This window comes from Anomalospiza imberbis, chromosome 22 (genome assembly GCF_031753505.1).
Source record: "Anomalospiza imberbis isolate Cuckoo-Finch-1a 21T00152 chromosome 22, ASM3175350v1, whole genome shotgun sequence".
Lineage (NCBI taxonomy): Eukaryota > Metazoa > Chordata > Aves > Passeriformes > Viduidae > Anomalospiza > Anomalospiza imberbis.
In genome coordinates this window covers 5,594,196-5,609,420 of record NC_089702.1, presented here as the reverse complement: position 1 = coordinate 5,609,420, position 15,225 = coordinate 5,594,196, and the positions used below count along the sequence as shown (strand labels likewise).

The window sequence follows — 15,225 nt, the reverse complement described above, 5'->3', positions numbered from 1 at the left end:
ATCATACCCGATCATTCCAGATAATTCCCGGTCATTCCCGATCATTCCCAGTCATTCCCGATCATTCCTGACCATTCCTGGTCATCCCTGACCATTCCTGACCATTCCCAATAGTTCCCAATCATTCCCGGCCTTTCCAGATCATTCCCGATCATTCCCAACCATTCCCGGTCATTCCCGATCATTCCTGATCATTTCTAATCATTCCTGACCATTTCTGATCATTCCTGGAGCAGCAAAATTTGGAGAGGAAAAAGGGATTTATTGAGGGACAACATCTGGATTTGGGATTGGGAAACACCTGGATATGGGATGGGGAAACACCTGGATTTGGGATAGGGAACATCTGGATCTGGGATCTCCAGGGAATTTGGGATTGGCCCAGGAAAAGCGGGATAACGAGAGTGGGAGATCTCATGGGGATTTGGGATTTTTGGGAAAAGCAGGATGCATGCCTCAGTTTCCCCACGGAATGGCTCCAGGAGGGATTTTTGGGATAAATCCGCTCGGTACCAGCACTGGGTCCTCCACGCGTGGCTCCGATACGTGAATCCCATGGGATTTGTGGGATTTGGGATCCAGGGAATGCCACGGGCCGGGCTGGCGTTGTCCCCGCGCTGCCATTCCCGGTGCCGCCTGCTCCAGGGAAAATGGGGGATGGAGACGAGGACACCGCAGACACTGGGGATGGATCCGGGACCCCAAATCCCAAATCCGAAACCCCACAGCCCAAACCCCAAATCCCAAACTCCAAACCCACACCCCGCACCCCAAATCCCGCATCCCAAACCCCCAAACCCAAAACCTGACCCCAACCCCAACCCCAAACCCTGAACTCCAAACCCCACACCCCAAAGCTGACCCCAAACCCCAAATCCCAAGCCCTGGACCCCAAACCCCACACCTGACGCCAAATCCCAAACCCGAAACCTGACCCCAGCCTCCAAACCCTGCACCCCAAAACCCAAACCCCCAACCCCATACCCCAAATCTCAAACCCCAAATCCCAAACCCAAACCCCAAAGCTGACCCCAAATCCCACGCTCCGGACCCCACACCCCACACCTGACCCGCACCCCTCACCTGTCCCTGTCCCGCTCACTGCTCCAGGTCGAAGGCGGGCGCCAGGTATTCCGTCGGGACGATCCCAATTTCCTGGCCGAGCTCCCCGACCCACCAACCGTACCCGGGGTACTCCTGTGGGACCGGGACTGGGGTCAAGCCCTTCCTCTGGGGCTCAGAAATCCCCCAAATCCCACAGAAATCCCCCAAATACCACAAAAAATACCCCGAATCCCACAAAAATACCCATAATCCAACAAAAAGTCCCAAATCCCACAAAAAACCCTCAAAATCCTGCAAAAATATTGCAAATCCCACAAAAAAAAATACCCAAATCCCACAAAAACACCCCTAATCCAAGAGAAATACCCGAAATCCCACAAATAGTCCTCTAAATTCCACAGAAATCCCCCAAATCCCACATAAATCCCCCAAATCCTCTGGGTCAGGGTTTGGGGCCATGAGGGGAAAAAATAATTTTTTTCTTATTACCCCAAATTTATCCCTAAAATCCAAATTTATCCCTAAAGCCCGAATTTATCCCTAAAACCCCGCAGGCCGGGCCATTCTGCAATCCCAATCCCGATTTTAAACCAATCCTAATTTTAAACCAATTTTAAACCAATTTGAATCTTTCTCTGCTGAATCTCAGGATAAATCCTGAGATAAATCTCAGGATAAACCTGGGGCTAAATCCCGGGATTTTCCAGCATCCAAAAGCATGGAAAAAACCCCAAATTTATCCCCAAAATCCAAATTTATCCCTAAAACCCGAATTTATCCCTAAAACCCCACAGGCCGGGCCATTCCGCAATCCCCAGTCCCGATTTTAAACCAATCCTGATTCCTTCTCTGCCGGATCCGGGGGTAAACCTGGGCCTAAATCCCGGGATTTTCCCGAAATCCCAGGGCCGGAGCAGAACCCCGAACTCTCGCCAGCCCAGCTGGAATTTTCCCCCCGCGCGGCGCCGGAAGAATTAAAAGCGCATTAAAAACCCGCGGCAGCCGCGCTCGCGCCTCGGCTCGCGCTGCCAAATTGCCCCGCGCCGCCTCGTGCAGATGTTCGTTAATTATGCTAATTTTTATTAAATCATTAACGCCGAGCCCTGGCACGGCGGAGCTGCCTGAACTCTGCTCCGCTCCTTCCCGGCCTGCTGGAATTCCGGGGTTTTGGGGAGCGGGAGGAGGAGGAGGAGGAGGAGGAGGACGGGGTTTTGTTGGAATTTGGTTAATTAGGGCTTAATGAGGGCTCTGCTGCGCTGGGCGGGGAGGGGGTTTCGGGGATTTTATTGGAAGGACTGGAAAGGAGAGGATGGGCGGATAAAGGGATCCTGGGGGTGGTGAGGGGGGCACTGGGATCACTGGGAGCAACTGGGAACAACTGGGAAACGGAGCAGCGTCCTCCCCATTCCCAGGAATCGGCAGGAATTGGGAAATTGGGAATCTGGCGCCCTTTCAAGGCTGGGAATGGATTTGGAGTGACTGGGAATTGGATTTGGGGTCACCCCGACTCCATCTCCCCATTCCCAGGAATCAGCAGGAAGCAGGGAATCGGGAAACTGATTCCCTTTCAAAACTGGGATCTGGATTTGGGGTCACCCCAACTCTGTCCTCCCCAGGAATCCTCAAACTGGGAATCCCATCCCAACAGGATCCATGCCATCCCACCAGGGTCTCCATGTCCCATCCCACCAAAATCTGTCCCATCCCACCAGGATCTGTCCCATCACCTTGGGGTCTCCATGTCCCATCCCAATGGGGTCTCCATGTCCCATCCCAATGGGGTCTCCATGTCCCATCCCACCAGGATCAGTCCCATCCCAATGGGGTCTCCACGTCCCATCCCACCAGGATCAGTCCCATCACCTTGGGGTCTCCATGTCCCATCCCAATGGGGTCTCCATGTCCCATCCCACCAGGATCAGTCCCATCACCTTGGGGTCTCCATGTCCCATCCCAACAGGATCAGTCCCATCCCAATGAGGTCTCCACGTCCCATCCCACCAGGATCACTCCCATCCCAATGGAGTCTCCACGTCCCATCCCAACCCATCCAAATCCACACGTCCCAAAGATCCAAGACTTATCCAATCAACCATTCCCCATAAAAACACCCAGCCACAGCCCTGCCACCACCCCACCCTGCCCGAGGGACCCCGGGGTGACACAGGAGCGACACCAGGTCCAGACTCCATCCCTGGATCCCCTCCAAGGCCTCGGGAGCACCGGGCTGATCTTTATTCCACGGCTGAGCGCGGCGCCGAGCCCGAGGCGGCGAGCGCGGCTGGGGGACGATGTGAGGGAAATGTTTCATCTGCCGGGCCCATCTGTGCCGCGCGTTCCTGCCGCTCGCCCCGAGAGAGGCGCCGCCGAAGCTCCGCATCGCCTTTAATATTCTCCTAAATCACCTCCCCGGCGCGCTTCAAGGGCCATTGCCGCCACCGCGCCGGTTCATCTGGAGTGCACGGCGGAACGGGGGGCACGGGGAGGGCAGGGGGAGGGCACGGGGTGGGGTTTGGGAGGAATTCCCAGGGATTTGGGGTCCTGAGTTGCTGGGATTGCGGGGGTGGGGGGGAGAGAGGAGGCGTGCAAAAAAAAAATAGAAATAAAAATCTGCGGGAAGTTGCTGGGAGGGTTTGGGGGTGCAGGAAATGTCGGATTTGGGGGTTCAGGGGTGCAGGGGCTGGGGGATGCTCGGGATCCAGGAATTTTTGGGACGCTGGGAGGGTTTGGGGGTGCAGGAAATGTCGGATTTGGGGGTTCAGGGGCGCAGGGGCTGGGGGGTGCTCGGGATCCAGGAATTTTTGGGGCGCTGGGAGGGTTTGGAGGTGCAGGGAGGTTTTGGGGGTGCAAGGATGAGCAGGGACTGGGGGGAATTGCAGGATCCATGGGATTTGGAGTTTTAGGGATGCAAAAATTGCGGGGAAATATGCCGGAACTGGGGGGGGAAATGTGCAGAAATTGGGGGGAAATGTGCCAGAATTGGGGGGAAAATATACTGGAATTGAGGGGGAAATGTGCAGAAACTGGGGGAAACGTGCTGGAGTTGGGGTGAAACATCCCAGAATCGGGGCTTTCACATCTCCAGGAGAACCCAAGGGATGAATTCAGGGATTTGGAATTTCAGGGATGAAGAAATTGAGGGGGAAACGTGCCAGAACGGGTGTGAAATGTGCCGGAATTGGGGGGAACGTGCAGAAATTGGGGGGAACGTTCAGAAATTGGGGGGAACGTGCTGGAATTAGGGGGAACGTGCAGAAATTGGGGGGAACGTGCAGAAATTGGGGGGGACGTGCAGAAATTGGGGGGGACGTGCCAGAATTGGGGGGGGACGTGCCAGAACTGGGGGAAAACGTGCCAGAATTGGGGGGAACGTGCAGAAATTGGGGGGAAATGTGCCGGAATTGGGGGAAGCATGCAGAAATTGGGGGGAACGTGCCAGAATTGGGGGGAACGTGCAGAAATTGCGGGAACCTGCTGGAACTGGGGGGAACATGCCAGAATTGGGGGGAATGTGCCAGAATTGGGGGGAACGTGCCAGAATTGAGGGGGAATGTGCCAGAATTGGGGGAAACGTGCCGGAATTGAGGGGGAAAACTGCAGAAATTGGGGGGAACGTGCAGAAATTGTGGGAACCTGCCGGAACTGGGGGGAACATGCCAGAATTGGGGGGAATGTGCCAGAATTGGGGGGAACGTGCCGGAATTGAGGGGGAAAACTGCAGAAATCGGGGGGGACGTGCAGAAATTGGGGGGAACGTGCCGGAATCGGGGGGGAACGTGCCGGAATCGGGGGTGCAGCATCCCAGAACCGGGGCTCTCACATCTCCGGGAGTAGCGGCGATGAACCCGGGGCGCTCCAGCGCAGCTCGGGGACCCCCGAGGACGCGCTCGGGCTCTGCCGCATCCCCCGCGTTGCCGCGGCAACCGGAGCCGGCCCCGCCGCCGCATCCCCGGGGGCCGCTCGGGCGGCTCCACCTGCGCCCCGCGGCCCCCGGCGGGGTCAGCGCGGGGTCGGCAGAATTAATGAAGGCGGGCGCTAATGAGGTGTCGGCGGCTGTTGATGCTCTCCGTGTGTCGGGGGCACTCGCATTTCCAGAGCTCATTATGGGCTGCAATTAGGCTGCGGCACCGCCAGATATTTAGCTCGTTTTTTTTTTTTTTTGTTTTGTTTTTTTTTTTCTTTTTCTTTTTTTTTTTTTTTTCTTTCCACTCTTAAATTAGCATTTTAATAACGCCGCTGCCGAGCGGGGAGAACAACACCAAAATTGGCCGTTTTTCACGGGGAAAAAACTTCCCGGCTCGAGTTTAATGGCAGAGTTGTGAGGGAGAGAGAGAGAAAAAAAAAAAATGAACCTCTCCCGCCTATCCCAGCGGGGGAAAAAAAGGGGAAAAATATGAAATTAAATGAAATAAAAAAGCGGGAGTGATTTTTATTTGGTTTATCGCACGCTCCGGTTCCGAAATTTGCTCTGAGGCCGATTATCTTCGGCTTTAAAGCCGCGCCTGACGGAGAGCAGCGGCCGGGGGAGGTCGGGGCTGCGGGCAGGGTTTGGGATAATTCCATCCATCCATCCGAACCCCAAATCCCAAATCCACGGAGAAGGGAGCGGGGTGCCGGTTCCGGGATAAAATCGGAACAAAAATCCCATCAAAAATCGGATCAAAAATCAGATCCAAAATCCGATTTAAAAATCAGATTAAAAATCCCATTAAAAAAAAATCTGATCAAATTTCCATTTAAAAATCCCTTTAAAAATCCCATTAAAAAATCCCATCAAAATCCTATCAAAAATCCCATCAAAAATCGCTTTCCAGAGAAAACCCCGGGGCCGCTTCTCCCCCCAAAATTCCCTGGGATTCCCTGGATTTGGGGCAGGGAAAGGGGATTTGGGGACACCGCAGGGCTGGGGATTGGGATGGGGGACACGGACAAGTCAGAGCTTTAGAGGGAATTGGCAGAACCGCCCCTTTCCTTCCCAGATTTTCAACCCAATCCCAAATCCAATCCCAATCCCAATCCCAAGCGCTTCCTTCTCCAGCAGGATTCCTGATCCCGATGTTTTGGTGATCCCAAACCCCCGGAATTGGGAATTTTTGGGGAGCTACCCCATTTTCTTTCCAGATTTTTGGCCAAATCCCAATTCCAGCCCCAAAGCGCCGCATGCTCCTTCCAGCAGGATTCCTGATCCCGATGTTTTGGTGATCCCAAACCCCCGGGATTGGGAATTTTGGGATTTTTCTCTCAGGACTGGGAATTTGGGAATTTTCCCTCAGGATTGGGAATTCGGGGATTTGCCGTCAGGATTGGGAATTTTGGGGATGTGGGAAAAGGGGGAGGGACCCCTGGTGGGGGAACTGGGAGAGAGGCCTGGACTGGGATGGGGAAACTGGGAGAACTGGGATGGGGTTACTGGGATCGGGTTCCCCACTCTGATCCCAAACTGGGGGGCACTGGGAGAGGGTTCCCATTGTCATCCCAAATTGGGGTTACTGGGATTGGATTCCCAACTCTGATCCCAAACTGGGAGTTACTGGGATCGGGTTTTCCTCTCTGTCCCAAACCGGGCGTTACTGGCGGGGTTGAATTCCCGCGGTTTTCATTAAATCCTAAATTACTGGGGGCAATTCCCGGAATTCCAGCCTTTTTTAGGGCTCCCAAATTCCCTTTTCCCTTCCATAAACCCGGGATTTTGCTCCATTTCCAGCTTGGAAAAAGGATTTTAAAAACCGGGAATACAGGCCGGAGCCAGCGGGATCAGCGGGATTTGGAGCTGGGGAATTCCCATTTTTCCCCCAAATCCAGGCTCCCCCAGCCCGGATTTAGGGGTTTTTTGGGGGATTTTTTGGTTTTTTTTTGTTTGCTTTCTGTTTTGGGATCGCTTTAAACTCGGGATTTCTTTGGGATCGGGAATTCCATGGATTCTGGAGGGAACAGAGCCCGGGAATCTCCGGAATCTGCAGAATTCCCGCTGGGATTTGGGGTCAGCTCCGGGAAAAGGAGCCCGGGGATTTCCGGGGATTTCTGGGATTTCTGGAATTTCCGGAATTTCCAGGATTCCCGGGATTTCTAGGATTTCTGGGATTCCCGGGATTTCGAGGATTTCCGAGATTTCCAGAATTTCCAGAATTTCTGGGATTTCCGGGATTTCTAGGATTTCTGGGATTTCCGGAATTTCCGGAATTCCCAGGATTTCTGGGATGTTTTTGGGAATTTCTGGGGTTTTGGGGATTTTTGGAATTTCCAGGATGTTTTGGGATTTCCAAGATTTCTGGGATTTTTTGGGATTTCCGGGATTCCTGTGATTTTTGGGATTTCTGGAATTTCTAGGAGGTTTTGGGATTTCCGAGATTTTGGGATTTCTGGAATTTTTGGGATAGTTTGGGATTGTTTTTTTTCCAGCAGTTTCTCTGTTTTTCCTGTGTTTTTCCAAGGAAAAATTCCCAAATCTGCTGTCAGGGGTGGGTGCGGATGGATGGGATGGAGGTAGAATATAAAATATAAAGTATAAAATATAAAGTATAAAATATAAATTATAAATTATAAAATATAAAATATAAAATATAAAATATAAAATATAAAATATAAAATATAAAATAAATATTAAAAAGAGAATTTAAAATATACAAAATAAAATAGGAAGTGGACAAATTACAATATATAGGATATAAAATATAAAAATTCAAATGTTGAAATATAAAATATAAAATAGAAAATGTAAAATGTAAAATAAAAAATGCAAAATATAAGACATCAAATATAAAATGTAAGATATAAAGTATAAAGATGTAAGATATAAAATGCAAGATACAAAAATTAAAAAAAATAAAGTGTAAGCTATGAAATGTAAAATGTAAAATATAAAAAATAAATTGTGAAATATAACAATTAAAATGTAAAATGCAGAATATAAAAAGTAAACATAGAAAAAATAAAATGCAACATTTAAAGTGTCAAATGTAGAATATAAAAGTTAAAATACAAAATATAAAATATAAAAAACCAATATAAATATTAAAACTTAAAATAAATTTAAAACGTATAATATAAAAAAAAAAAATCTAAAGATAAAAATTTAAAAATTAAATTTAAAAATAGAAACTAGGATTTACAAAGTACAAAATACAAAGTATTGAATATAAAATATAAAATTAAAACAAAAAAGAAATCCCAGAGAAAAAATCCCAGTTTTAATGCGGGGTTAATCCATTGAATTCAATTAATTTAATTTAATTTAATTTAGTTTAATTTAATTTAATTTAATTTAATGAATTTATTTAATTTGCCTTTTTATTATTAATTCAATTATTTTTATTATTTATATTAATTTTATTAATTTTATTAATTTTATTAAAGTTCCATTTATTATTTAAAATTATTAATTTTTATTAATTGCAATTTTATTTATTTTAATTTCATTTATTATGTACTATTTATTATATATTATTTATAATTTACCATTTACTATTTATTAATATTTATTATTGACAATTCACTGATTATTTATTATTTACATTATTAATATGATTTAGTATTTATTATTTAGTCTAAATAATATATTGTTTACTGTTAATATTTATTATTATTTATTAATGATTATTTATTATTGATGAAGACGAATTCACCTCTTTGTTTGCATGTTTCTTTAGTAATTTATAATAAATTAATTTCCATTTATTTACCTCTTTGTTTACAAGTTGATTTACTAATTTATAATGCATTAATGATTAATTAAGGACTTCATGTACCTGTTTATTTAGTATTTGATAATGAATTAAGTCACATTTACTTATCTGTTTGATTACATGTTTATTTATTAATTTCTAATGGATTTAAATATCTGCTTATTAATTAATTACTATTAATTTTCCTGTTTGTTTACATGTTCATTTATTCATTAATAATCAATTTATTTCCCTGTTTTTATTATCATTAGTTTATCTGATTATTTATTAATTGATTAACGTTAATTTACCTGTTTGTTTACCTGTTCATTCATTAATTTATAATTGATTTATTTCCCTGTTTATTTATTAATTAATTAACGTTAGTTTCCCTGATTATTTATTAATTGATTAACATTAATTTACCTGCTTATTTATTAATTTATAATTAATTTATATCCTCTATTTAATATTAATTTATAATTAATTAACGAGTACTTATTCAATATTAATAGCAATTTATTAATTAATTTATCAGTAATAAATTATTTAATATTTTAGAATTAATTTAGAATTGATTCATGTCCCTATTTATTAACTAATTATTTTATTCCATTAATTAATTAATTAAATTCATTGCCTTTATTAAATTAATTCATTTTCCCACCCGAGGCTCATCCCAGGACATTCCCAAGGCGCTGATCCCAAAATCCCTCCCGCTTTTCCCAGCTCCTTTGGAATTCCCAGCGACGAATTCCGAAGGAAATGTGGGAATATCCTGGAATTCCTGGGAATTCCGGCCCCGAGGGCCTCCCGGGGTTCACGTGATGAGGAAGGGACGGAACTGATCCCGGAATTCCGGGAGCGGGGACGGAATTCCGGCTTTTCCCGGGGGGTTATCCCGGGAAGGGGCAGGTGAATCCTTGCAGAGGAGGGGAATTTGGGATGGAGTGTCTGGGATTTGGGATGGAGCACCAAAATTCGGGATGGAGCATCCGGAGTTTGGGATGGAGCACGAAAGTTTGGGATGGAGCACCAAAATTTGGGATGGAGCACCAAAAGTTGGGATGGAGCGTCTGGGATTTGGGATGGAGCACCAAAATTCGGGATGGAGCATCCGGAGTTTGGGATGGAGCACGAAAGTTTGGGATGGAGCACCAGAATTTGGGATGGAGCACCAAAAGTTGGGATGGAGCGTCTGGGATTTGGGATGGAGCATCAAAATTTGGGATGAAGCATCCAGAATTTGGGATGGAGCACCAAAAGTTTGGGATGGAGCATCTGGGATTTGGGATGGAGCATCAAAATTTGGTTAGGAGCAGCAAAGTTTGGGATGAAGCGCCAAAGGCTGGGATGAAGCACCAGGAATGTGCAGGTGAGGATGGATGAGGGGAAATTCGGGATTCAGGATCAGGAACGCCCAGGATTCCTTCCTGGGGATGAGGAAAATCCGGGGTGCAGATCCGGGGATGCGCAGGTGAATCCCTGAGGATTGGGCAGAGTTTGGGATCGGCCTCGTCCCTGTCCCTGTCCCAGGGAGTGACCAGGGGTGACCAGGAGTGACCAGGGGTGACCAGGAGTGACCATGGGTGACCAGGGTGACCAGGGGTGACCAGGGGTGATCAAGGCGTGTCTGGGGGTGACTGAGAGTGACCAGAGGTGACCGGGGTGACCAAGGTGACCGGGGTGACCAGGGATGACTGGGGCTGTCCAGAGGTGACCAGGGCTGACCTGGGAATCACGGGGGGTGACCAGGAGTGACCGAGGTGATCGGGGATGACCAAGGTGACCAGAGGTGACCAGGGGTGACCAGGGAGTGACCAGGGGTGACCAGGGAGTGACCAGGGAGTGATCAAGGGGTGACTGTGACCGGAGGTGACTGAAGTGACCGGGGGGTGACCAGGGGTGGCTGGGGAGTGACCAGGGGTGACCAGAGGTGACCAGGGGTGACCATGGGTGACCAGGGGATGACCACGGAGTGATTGAGAGGTGATTGGGGGTGACCAGGTGTGACCGGGAGTGACCAGGAGTGACCAGGAGTGACCAGGGTGACCAGGAGTGACCATGGGTGACCAGGGTGACCGGGGGTGACCGGGGGATCACTGGCGGTCACCAGGAGTGACTGGAGGTGACCGGAGGTGACCGGGGATAACAGGGGTGACCAGGGGGTGGCCAGGGGTGACTGGGAGTGACCGAGGTGACCAGGGATGACCAAGGTGAGCAGACGTGACTGGGGGGTGACCAGGGGTGACCGAGGGGTGACCGGGGAGTGTCCGGAGGTGACCAGAGGTGGCCGGAGATAATGGGGGGTGACCAAGGGGTGACCAAGGGGTGTCCGGATGTGACCAGAGGTGACCGGGGATTGTCCGGGGGTGACCAGAGGTGACCGGGGATAACCGGGGGTGACCAAGGGGTGACCGGGGAGTGCCCGGGGGTGACCAGAGGTGACCGGAGATAATGGGAGGTGACCAAGGGGTGACCGAGGAGTGCCCGGGGGTGACCAGAGGTGACCAAGGGGTGACCGGGGATAACCGGGGGTGACCAAGGGGTGACCGAGGAGTGCCCGGGGGTGACCAGAGGTGACCAAGGGGTGACCGGGGAGTGCCCGGGGGTGACCGAGGGGTGACCGGGGAGTGCCCGGGGGTGACCAGAGGTGACCGGGGATAACCGGGGGTGACCAGAGGTGACCGGGGAGTGCCCGGGGGTGACCAGAGGTGACCGGGGATAACCGGGGGTGACCGAGGGGTGATCACCCCTCGGGGTGTGACCGGAGGTGACCGAGGTTGATCGAGGGGTGACCAGAGGGTGACGGAGGGGTGACCGGGGGGTGACCGCGGGGTGACCGGGGGTGACCGCGGGGTGACCGCTGCCTCCCAGCTGCCGCCATCGCGGCGCTCCCGCCATTCCCAGCGGGATCATTCCCGGGATCCGAGCGCAGCTGAGCCCGGACCGAGCTCATCCCGCGCCGCCTCCGGGGACGGAGCGGGCGGGGAAGGTCAGGGCTGGTCCCCGTCCCCAAATCCATGGAAAATGCCACTAGATGTCACTCCGCGCCTTCGGCTGCCATGTGGGATGCGGGAATTCTCTCCCGCCACTTCCCTCTCCCGGTTTTCCCAGGCAGGGATGGAGGGAATGAACGGATCCCGGTTTTAGAGCGCCCGCCACATCCAGCTAAAGCCACAGAAAGCAGGAATTATCCCGGAGGAGGAACCGCTGGGATGGGAAAGAGGGAGCAGGAACGGGGATATGGAATGGGGTTTTGTTGGGATTATGGAATTTCAGGATGGGGTGGGTGGGAAGGAGCTCAAACCCCATCCCATTCCCAGTCCTGCCATGGGCAGGGACCCCTCCCAATATCCCAGTCCAGCCTGGCCTTGGACACTTCCAGAGATGGGAATTAGGGATGGGAATTAGGGATGGGAATTAGGGATGGGAGTGACTCTTCCCTTTTCCTAGGTGAATTCCCAGTGTTTTCTCCCAGCGAATGAGCTGTTGGCACCTCGGGTTGTCACCCTGCACCTCCCAGATCCAGAGAGGCCAGGATCCCTTGGGATCAGCATTCCCGGGATTCCTGGGATCAAACAGGCCCCAATTTCCCTGGAAGTGCCCAAGGAACACTGGGACAGGGTTGGTTTCCACATCGGGGATCATGCCCAGATCCAGCCTCAACAATTCCATGATTCCCTGGCCCCATTCCGCTCCCGGTGCCCAGTTTTCCTGGGAATGTCGGGCCGGGAAGGCGCCAGATGGGATTTTATAGGAGCCACTATTCCGTGGTTGGAGACAGCGGGCGCCGCGAGATTAATTCCGCGAAATTAATTGGGACAAGATTGAAAAGGAAATTAAGGCGCAGCTGAGTGAACATTCCCAACCTTTTCCCTCCTCCTCCTCCTCCTCCTCCTCCTCCTCCTCCTCCCATCACTGCCTCTTGCTCCCTCCGCTTCCCGCATCCCGAATTTACAGGGGAAAAGCCCCCAGGATCCATCAGTTCTGAGCTGCCCCTGGAGCCCCCGGGATTCCCACCAGGATCATGGGATGTGGCCCCGAGCTGCTCCTGGGGCCACCCCCTGGACGAACACGGCCTGGGGGGATCCCACTACAGGCAATTCCCCAAATTCCCAAATCAGGATTCCCCCCAAAAATGCGGAATTTGTAGGTTTCCGGAGCAGGGTGCAGGACAGGAGGGGGAGCTGCTCCTCCGACCCCAAATCAAGCCCCAGATAGGTCCCAGTCCCAGTAAAAACCAGTAAAAAACAATAAAAACCCAGTAAAAACCAGTAAAACCAGTGAAAACCCAGTAAAAACCAAAAAAGACCAGTAAAAACCAGTGAAAATCCAAGAAAATCAAGTAAAAACCAATAAAAAACCAGTAGACACCAGTAAAACCCAGTAAAACACAGTAAAGACCAGTCAAAACCAGTAAAACCAAGTAAAAACCGGCAAAAAAGAGTAAAACCCTATAAAACTCGCTAAAAGCCAATAAAGCCCCCTCCTGACATCATTAATTTAATTTTAAATCTTCATTTTGAGCGTTTTTAGCACCTTTTGGTCTTGAAAATGAGCCCGAATGCCAAAAAATTCCTGCTCCTACCTCCCCGAGGACGTGGATGAAGTCAGCCCTTTGGAAATGGGAAATAAAATGGGAAACGAGCCGAATTTCCCAAAAAAAGGCCCCCAAAAAAATTCCCAGAATTCCGGATTCTACCTCGCTGAGGACGCGGATAAGGCCGTACCAGTGGGAATGGGAAAACAAATGGGAAGCGAGACAAATTTCCCAAAAAATTCCCCAAAAATTCCCAAAAGATTCCCCAAAAAATCCCAAAAAATTAAAACAAAAACAAAAACAAAATATTCCCAAAAAATCTCGGCTCCTACCTTGCTGAGGATGCGGATGAGGTCGCCCCGTTGGAAGGAGAGCTCGTCAGGATTGTCCCCGTGGCAATCCCACAATCCTTGGTAATAATTGGAGTAATCCCAGTTGGAATTTTCTGGGAAAAAGGGGGAATAAAAGGATCAGGGTGGTGAGAGATTTATAGGGACAGGATCATGGAGGTGATTCCAGAGCTGAAAGTTCTCCTGGCGCTCCTTCGGGATCGGAAAGGCTCCAAATCCACTGGGAATGTTGAATGTTGAGGTTGGGAATGCCGGGAATTCCATGGGACACCACGATGGCCACGGGAATTGCAGGAAATAATGGGAAAAGGGGATTACAGGAAATCAGGGAAATGGAAAAATCTCCCTGGAGGCGATTCCAGTGCTGAAAGTCCTCCAGGATGGGAAAGGCTCCAAATCCATCGGGAATGTTGAATGTTGAGGTTAGGAAATGCAGGAATTCCATGGAATTCCATCATGGACTCGCCGGCCAAGGGATTGGTGCTCCCCAAAGAGTTTGGTCCCAGTTTTCCAGGAATTCCTTTCCCAGGAATTCTCATCCCAGCTCCTTTCCTGCTTCCCAGAGGGACTGGAGGGTGTGGGAGGCATCCTGGGAATATCTGGTGGGATCCTGGGGGGTTGGATCCCAAAATTCCTGCGGGATTCCTCCCTGGCCTTTTAGGGATAAAAATCCTGCTTAAAACAATCCCAAATACCTCCTTTATCCCAGGAGTTTTGGGAGATGTCTCATTTTCCCATTGGGAAGAGTCTTCCCAAATGGAATTCCACCACTGGGAAGAGTCAAATCCCAGGAATTCTCCTGTTCTCCACATTTTCCACAGCCCAGGATGCTCCAAAGTGGCAAAAATCCCAAAATATTCTCCCCATCCATATCCTGGAAATCTTTTGGATTGGGATCTTACCCTCCTCGCTCCCGAAATCCTCCTCATCCTCCGGGAATGGCGGCTCCTGCTCCTCATCTGGGGAGGGAAAAAACAGTGGGAAAAATCCAGGAAAAACAGAGGAAAAATCAGGGAAAATCCAGAAATGTTGCAGCTCCGGCAGGCCCAGGGCTCCGAGAAAATCCTGGGAATAAAAAATTCCCAGATTGATTGTGGTGAGAGAAAGATCGGAGAAGATTTTCATGGAAAACCGGAATTATTGTGGACACCGGAAAAAACAAATCCATGAATCCTGTGGGAAGAGAGGTGTCCTGGAAAAAGGAGATTCCAGAGGGGAAATTCCGGGCTGGGAATGCGAGGAAGGAAGGAGGAATAAAGGAGAAAATTTGGGAAGAGGAGGAGGAAGGGATGGAAGGAGTGATCCCAGGGAAAAAGAGGATTCCAGAGGGGCTGGGAAGGCTTGGAAAAATGGGAAGGAAATGGAGCTGAGTGGAGCATCCCAAATTTCCATCCTCATCCGTGGAAAAGCCATTTCCCATCCAGGGAAAAGCCCTTCCCATCCCACGGACATCCCTGCCCACTCCCTGTCCCGTTCCCAGGCACATTCCCGGAGGATTTGGAGCTGGGAAATCCGGGAATGGGATCCATGGGGACAGGAGGAGCCCCTCCCCACCATCCAGGGCTTTTCCTGGAATCCAGCCCGATGGATCCAGGGATTTTCCTGG

The 15,225-nt window shown here is 49.6% G+C and overlaps 2 protein-coding genes across 2 annotated transcripts in view; both read right to left on the bottom strand.

Moving 5' to 3' along the window:
- Positions 1-11,645, bottom strand: part of MRPL10 (mitochondrial ribosomal protein L10) — a 112,967-nt gene extending 101,322 nt beyond the window's left edge. The window contains exon 1 of the mRNA XM_068211990.1: positions 11,604-11,645. Within this exon, the coding sequence (XP_068068091.1) occupies positions 11,604-11,645 (42 nt within the window). The remainder of the gene's footprint in view (positions 1-11,603) is intronic.
- Positions 1,006-15,225, bottom strand: part of SKAP1 (src kinase associated phosphoprotein 1) — a 65,009-nt gene continuing 50,789 nt past the window's right edge. Inside the window, exons 10-12 of the mRNA XM_068211970.1 lie at positions 14,522-14,578; positions 13,602-13,714; positions 1,006-1,197 (exon numbers count right to left, since the gene is read on the bottom strand). Coding sequence (XP_068068071.1) covers positions 1,099-1,197; positions 13,602-13,714; positions 14,522-14,578 — 269 coding nt within the window. The 3' untranslated portion in view covers positions 1,006-1,098. The remainder of the gene's footprint in view (positions 1,198-13,601; positions 13,715-14,521; positions 14,579-15,225) is intronic.